The sequence below is a fragment of the Eschrichtius robustus genome, chromosome 19 (genome assembly GCF_028021215.1).
Source record: "Eschrichtius robustus isolate mEscRob2 chromosome 19, mEscRob2.pri, whole genome shotgun sequence".
In the NCBI taxonomy this organism is placed as follows: Eukaryota; Metazoa; Chordata; class Mammalia; order Artiodactyla; family Eschrichtiidae; genus Eschrichtius; species Eschrichtius robustus.
In genome coordinates this window covers 13,759,994-13,767,393 of record NC_090842.1, presented here as the reverse complement: position 1 = coordinate 13,767,393, position 7,400 = coordinate 13,759,994, and the positions used below count along the sequence as shown (strand labels likewise).

At 59.0% G+C, this 7,400-nt stretch overlaps 1 protein-coding gene and 1 non-coding gene across 2 annotated transcripts; both read left to right on the top strand.

Annotated features, from left to right (window-relative positions):
• The first annotated feature begins 1,091 nt into the window (after positions 1-1,091).
• On the top strand, positions 1,092-2,435 carry EXOSC6 (exosome component 6). Its single transcript, XM_068528255.1, has one exon. The coding sequence runs from the start codon at positions 1,150-1,152 to the stop codon at positions 1,966-1,968; it is 819 nt and encodes a 272-aa protein (XP_068384356.1). The 5' UTR covers positions 1,092-1,149; the 3' UTR covers positions 1,969-2,435.
• A 4,497-nt stretch (positions 2,436-6,932) lies between these two features.
• TRNAG-GCC (transfer RNA glycine (anticodon GCC)) lies at positions 6,933-7,003 on the top strand. The gene has a single exon. It is a non-coding gene; the product is annotated as a tRNA-Gly (tRNA).
• Positions 7,004-7,400: the final 397 nt, after the last annotated feature.

Below are 7,400 nucleotides of genomic sequence, written 5' to 3'. Positions count from 1 at the left end.
CCCCCCAACGGGTGCCCCCAGTGTGACAGCCCGTGGCTCCCTGGGTGTCTGTAGAATAAATGCTGTGGCTCCAACTGGCTTCTGGTCGCAGTCCTTGACGAGTCCAGCCCCAGACCCCTGAGGTTCGGGAATAATGGCCGCTAGATTTTCCTCAAGACATCTGTGGAGGTGGTCCACAGAATAGAGCCCCTTGTAGGAGATTATGTTCATTTTTTAGGCCCATATCCCTTTTCCTCACTTGATGTGCAGGTTGGGTGTGAGGTCAGAGGCATTCTTTGGTATAGGAGGTGTTTAGGGTACATCAGTTGCCTCCCCCCACTCCTTTGACTGCCACGTCATTCCTGGTTCCAGGACCTCACTTAGACGGTAAGGGTGGAGACTCTGACCCGGTTCTGTGTCCATTCACCCAAGTCTGAAGACAGTTGGGTTTGGTAGCAGTAGTGTACAGTACTTGGTTGTGCCTGCTCTGGCTGATTTCATGTCCCCTGAGTACAGCAGGCTGGCTCTGGGGCCCTGGGTCATTCTCAGGCCTGCTGACTTTGAGGGAGGAGGAAAAGCAGGTCTATGCTGAGAGAAGAAGCAGAGGCCAGCAGTCACAAGGCCTGGGGGTGAGAAGTATGAAAAGCAGATAGAGGGAGGGTGCTGAGGCCCTTGGTTGCAATATGTGCATGCCAGGTAAGGAGCGTTCATTCACTCGACAAGTGTTTATGCCAGCCAGGGCACTGACAGTACAGGAGTGACCAAGACAGAAGGTCACTGCCCTCTTGGGCAAGGCAGTGGGGAACATGGATAAAATAGTCACACAAATAAGTGCAAAATTAAAATAATTACAGCTTCACAAGTGAAAGGAAGAAGCCCTACACCCTGAGCGCAAAGGCTAGAGGTCAGCCGAGCCGGCCTAGGTCCCACTTCTGCAGGCCTGCCCGGTACATCCGTCCATCCATCCACGGAGCTCAGGGCGTCCTTGCGGCGGCCCCAGGCCTCTGCAGCGCTCGCCGTTCTCCCTCCGGGCCGGCAGGGGGCGGTGCGGGGGGCGGCCTGCCGCTATCCCGACAGCCCTCGCGCGAGCGCGCGGCTTTGAGCGGGCGGAAGAGCCGGTGCGCGAGGCCGGGCCGACGGGTGAAGGCGGCTTGCACGTCAGGCGCCGCCATGCCCGGGGACAACCGCCGCATCCGCGGGCCCGAGGAGTCGCAGCCGCCTCAGTTGTACGCGACCGACGAGGAAGAGGTGCCGGCCGCTCGCGACCCGACGCGGCTCCGGCCTGTGTACGCGCGCGCCGGGCTGTTGAGCCAGGCCAAGGGCTCGGCCTACCTGGAGGCGGGAGGCACCAAGGTGCTGTGCGCAGTGTCCGGCCCACGCCAGGTAGAGGGCGGTGAGCGCGGTGGTGGCCCGGCCGGAGCGGGCGGCGAGACCCCGGCCGCGCTGCGGGGCCGCCTGCTCTGCGACTTTCGCCGCGCGCCCTTCTCGGGCCGCCGGCGCCGCGCTCCCCCGGGTGGCAGCGAGGAGCGTGAGCTGGCGCTGGCGCTGCAGGAGGCGCTCGAGCCGGCCGTGCGCCTGGGCCGCTACCCGCGCGCGCAGCTCGAGGTGTCGGCGCTGCTGCTCGAGGACGGCGGCTCGGCGCTGGCCGCCGCGCTCACGGCTGCCGCGATCGCCCTGGCCGACGCGGGCATCGAAATGTACGACCTGGTGGTGGGCTGCGGTTTAAGCCGCGCGCTGGGGCCCGAGCCCACCTGGCTGCTGGATCCCACGCTGCTAGAGGAGGAACGCGCCGCCGCCGGCCTCACCGTGGCGCTTATGCCGGTGCTCAACCAGGTGGCCGGGCTGCTGGGCAGCGGGGAGGGCGGCCCGACCGAGAGCTGGGCGGAGGCCGTGCGCCTGGGTCTCGAGGGCTGCCAGCGCCTCTACCCCGTTTTGCAGCAGTGCTTAGTACGGGCCGCCCGCCGGAGGGGCGCCGCCACGCCGCCCTGAACCAGAACCCTGAGCAATGACGGACGCCGAGGACCAAGCTGCCGCTGTCCCCGAAAGGACCCGCGCCGTCGGCTTGCAGACTGCGTGCGCCAAGCTGAGAACTCGGACCACGGGAGAGGCTCTGGGGAGGCGTGCTCAGAACTGATGCACTGGACAGCTGTGTTGGGATGATTTTTTTTACAAACTGTTCTGTTAAAGGAACTTTTCTAATTGAGTTGGCTCCCAGCCACGACTCAGTTGAAGAAACCTGCGAATGCAGCCTGACCCCCAAGTTGGAAAGGACTTCAGCTGGACTTACCCGGAAAATGGAACCTGGAGCTAGTGTCTCGTAAGGGATGGACCCTATGCAGGCCGGCCAGTGACCCTCCTCCTATATTATTGGGCTGCTTTTGAGAGAATGGACAAGGGGGCTGTACCTTCCCACTTAATATCTGAGCTAAAACATAAACTCTTTTATATCTGAAAAATTCTGTTGTTCTTGGTACAGGATTTAAGAGAGCAAGGCTCTTCTGAGCTGGGTAGTGTGTTCTCGGACTCCTGGTGTCAAGGGCTTGAGACAGCATTATCTTATATGTGTCCTGGTGTCCCTCATCCTGTCTTGGCTCCTGGGAGAGGGCACTTGAACTGCCAGGAGTGAGAGTTTCTGGATGTTGGAGATGGAGTCTGGCCATTTTACAGGGCAGAGCTGGCCTGTCTGACCACAAGGTAGGATCTTCCCTTTGTGGCTCCTGAGCCGTGCAGGTTTGTGCTCAGGTCTGGTTTGGAGAAAAGCGGGGCAGCCTGGTGCCCTTTCTGCCCTGGCTTGGTGTGAGCTTCTGAGCTTGTGTGTCTCGGGCCTGCTCAGCTTCTCTAGGAAGGGCTGGCCTGGGACAGCCGAAGGGCCAGAATAAGGCTTGGAGACCACACCGAGAACCCCTGATCAAGAGGAAAAAAATATAAATTTTATTTCCCCCCAGTGACATAATACATATTTCCAAAGCAGATCTGAAATACATGGTATCACATCAGCAAGAAACAAGATAGAAACGACACAAAAAGGATACCCCTGTTGACACCCAGACAGGATTGGGGGCTTTGAGAGGGAGGAGAGCCGCTGGAACAGTACCTGCAGTCAGAGAGGGCTGATGGTGCTCCCAGGTGGGCCCCGTCCAGCTGCCCCTTCCACGAGTGGGCCTCAGCTTTATGAGAATGGTGAGCTGGTGCTGGGCAGTTGCAGGCCGCTTCCCTTCCCTGCCAGTCCCCAGACTGTCATCTGGAAACAAGACCAAAGCTAAAGCCAGCACTGGGGGGAGGCTTCCTGGCTGGTCTGGCTGAGCCGTGCCTCCATTTCCATTGCCCTTGCTCCAGAATGGGTTGCATGGGTGCCACTGAGAGGCCTTTGGAGAATCACTCAAGGCAAGGAAAGGAGCCACTCGGGAAGGTGCCTGGAGCTGATGAGCCTGGAGGGGTTACAGCTGGCTGTCTTCCTGGTCTGCTGCATGATTCTTCACCTGTAGGAGAAGCAGAAGCAGGACTCTAGCCCTGAGGGCTGAGAGGTGTGGTATGGCTGGGAAAGGGAGGGCCATCTGCTAACAACTCCCAGTCTCTCACCCCCACCTCCCTTTCTTGGCAGCTCTAACATCTCAGTGCTACTGTAGATTCTTCCTGAGACTTGGGAGCGAACCCAGGACCACCAAACAGAAGAAGGCATTTTCTCCACCTACCCCAGTCTTTTCCTAGATGTGATTCAGTCTCGGGCAGCAGTAAGTGTCTCCTGGAGCCCACAGGCCAGAGCTAGGCAAGTGGAGGAAAGGAAGCTCCTCACTGCTAACCTCCCAGCAGCCCCAGCCTTGCTGAGACGGCCCTAGCAACAGTAGGGGCTTGGCCCATCTCAGGGACCACCAATAGGAGAGGAGGAAATGGTAGGGCAGGGAACATTTGGGCCCTTTGAAGCTGCACAAAAGGCTGTTATCAGATCCAGGGTTGGGTATTCTCAGTCCAGGAAGGTCAGTGTGTGCTACAGCTTTCCTGGGGAGTATGGTACAATGCAAGACAGCCCAAAGACCCTGGGGCAGCAGGTGGGCAGGGGCAGGCTTACCAGATGGTTTTTGGGCAAGGGATCTGGGGCCATGGGGCACACCTGTGATACTCCCTGTACAATGCTCAAAGCCCCCTCCCCACCCACCTTCCAGGAGGAGATGGCATTTCAGCCCAGAACTGGCTCAGCTGCCCAGCCGTAGCCCCTGGTCCGTTTGAGCCCACCAAGCCCGAATTAAGAGGGGAGAAAAAACAGGGCAGGGCCCCATCTTCTCCTGGGCATTGCCTGTGATGGAAGTCAGACGCCTCCCCGCAACCACCATTGTGGTCTCCCACACAAACCCAAGTCCCTCCCTTGCTCACAGAGAGGCCACAAGGACCAAAACACAAGGAGGGTGAGAATGGGGGGAGGCGCCAGGCCACTCACTGCCGCCTCCAGGTCTGTGTTCTGGGAGCTGTCCGCCTCTGGGTGGGCCCTCTGGCCCCTGGGCTCCTGCTGGGGTTCAGTGGTTCTGCATGAGGGACCTTTACCCCCAGAGCCCCTGTTCTGTTGACAGTCCTCTGTCCCTGCACAGGGAGAGTCACTGGTCAGTGGCTGGATTGGAAGGCCCCAGCTAACCCCAAAGATGCCACTTGATGCCCAGCACTGATCTAGGGTATCTAGGGCTCTAGAGGACAAGATGGGGATGGGCTGGGACACTGCTCTGGCTCCAGACAGCTGCTGAGTGGGTGGGGGTCATAGAACAATCTAGAAGCCAAAAGGGTCCTCAAGCCACAGAAGCACCCAGAGGGAGTGGGGGGAAGTGAACTCTAGGGAGGGCGAGGAGGAGCCCTGCACCCAAGGAAAGCCGGAGGCAGGACCCCCTGGTACCTTCAGGAGTGGGACAACCTGGAGGCTGCTAGGAGTGTGGCCTGGGCCCACACTTGGGGGGAACTGACCTGAAAGCTGGTCCCTCTGCTGGTCCATGCGCTCCACACTGTCCAACAGGCGGTCCACCTGGGCTTTGATCTGGCTCAGCTCTCCCCTGATGGAGTGCAGCTCCTCAGTCTGGACTGCTGGGAGAGGGGCCAGAGTTGGTATCCATCAGGTTCAGGAGGCAGAGGGCAGTGCTGCGAGGACTCCTGAACCCACCCTCACTGCTAAGGGCCTCCCAGTTCTCCCCTAGCCCTGCAGGTGAGGGCTGTGCTCCCTCACTCACGCTTTATCTTGGGGGTCAGCTGACTGTTCCTGGGAGCCTTGTGGGGACTGAAGTTGCTCTTGACCCCCATGCCCATATGGGTCCTCCGGATCTTGATAGGCACGCGGTTGATTAGTGGAGGGATCCTCTGGTATTCATACACCCTATGGACAGGATGGAGAGGGAGTCAGGCCGACTAGCCCCACCTGCTTGCCCAGAGGACAGGGGGCAGGACCCACCTACCTGCAGGGGAAATCTTCCCTGTACAGCTTGTAATCCAGGTCATAGTTGCTGTTGAAATAGAGATAAATGAGGAAAGGGTCATTGTCCAGGGCCAGAATCCTTGCCTCGACTCCAGTTTAATTCAGAGAAACTGATGTATGCAGCTTTTCCTTAGAATCCCAGGATTCTTCACCAGAAGAGCCCCTAGGGACTTGACCAAGGTCACTTTGGGAGACCACAGCAAACCAGCTTCCCCATAGCTGGCCTCTGTTAGGGGCACGTTCCGGGTGCCTCCAGGTGGCAGGAGGGGGCAATTGCCCACAGGCTTCTGGCCAGCCAGGTCTGGGCTGTCCAAAGGCTGCTCTGCCTGACTTAGGCACTGCTGATCTTATTCTGGTTCTTAGTCTGGCAAAGGATGAAAGGGAAGAGTTAAGTCAGGGCTCAAAGCCACGGAGAGAGCCTTTAATCCTTGCGTGGGATTCGCCAGGATGCAGGGCTCAGCACTGGCAGGGCCAGACAGGCAGGGTTAGGGCCGTGGCCAGGCCACCTTCCCTTCGCTCCAGGCCCTGGGAAAGAGGCTGAGTCTGGAAGGTCCCAGGCTGTCACTGCCTGGCCTCACCCCTGCTCTCATGCACCATGCACCTCCAGGGAACTGGTGCCTAGGAGGGAAGGGGAGATGGGTGCAGAGGGACAACTGGGTCCGGCTTGGGCAGGAAGATCCTGTGGGGATACAGCTGCAGGAAGTTCGGGTGCAGCCTGAGGCTTCGGTTAAGGCAAGTGAGGAGTTGAGGGGGAGGAGAGGGGCTGCAAGCTGGGGGCAGTAAAGTTTCTGAAATAACTTTCTGGGACTGTGCGCCCACGCCACCAGCTCAGGCCCAGCCGATGAGGGGCGAGGCCTATGGAAGCCACTGGAGCGGAATAGGGAACATTAGGGGGCCCCTTCGCCTTCGTGCCGTGAGGTCCCCAAGCCTGTGGATGAGATTTCCGGCCACCCCCGCCCCCGCTTTCTGGCCTCAGGAAGTCTGGTGGGCGGCCCAGCAGCCGCTGGGATGCTGATTCCGGCGGTGGGAGGCCCATCCTTGGAAAAAAGAAAGCGAGCCAGTGGAGCGCGGGAGGGCAGGTACCCATCCCTTCGGCGCTCTGGGGTTGGGGTCAGGGTCCAGGGGCACGGTGCAGGAAACAGGCAGCCCCCTGAGGGTCAGCAACGACCAAGCTGGGACAGCTGGGTGCCAGGACAGAGCTCAAGGTTACGAGTCTCAGCTGAGTACGAGTCTCAGCTGAGCATGACCACTCCGGGAAAATTCTCGCTTGTCCGGCCCGCCTTGGGCTGGCCTTGGGCTGGCCATGGGGTAAGAAACCACTTACCTCCCATCAGACGGATATTTACCAAACCGTATATTTACCAAACCGATAGCCGCCTTGGGCTGGCTATCCCTGACTGGGTTGAAACCTCAGCAGAGATCAGACAGCTGGAGGGGAGGGGAGGGAGATGGGGAGGGACCGGTAGCCGACCACCTGAGCTACCTCGATGAACCCTGTCCTACAACAGCATTGGTGGTTCAGTGGTAGAATTCTTGCCTGCCACGTGGGAGGCCAGGGTTCAATTCCCAGCCAATGCAAGAAGCACACTTTTCTTTAAACACCTCTTCCTCACTTTTTTTCCTAAAATGACTTTTTAGAGTACCTAAAAATTAATGGTAAAGGAATGGTAATTCACTGACTGCTGAGCACAGACCTGGGAGCTACCAGAGTTGAGACAGAGGCAGGATGAGTTTGCGGGTTAGAGGTTAGGCGGTATTCGCTGCTCCAGTTTGCTGTAGGTAGAGGGTCCCTCCTGGTCTGGGGTCATCCCTGCTCTGTCCCTGGCCTGGTCACACAGGGTCTGCAGTCACATCTGTCCCCTGGTCTGGGCTAATGATTACAGTGCAAGCTGGGACTTCCCACAATAAGAGAAATAAAATGCACCATCAGTATGACCCCGTGGGCAGAGGTCAAGCCACCTCCCTCAGTGTCCTC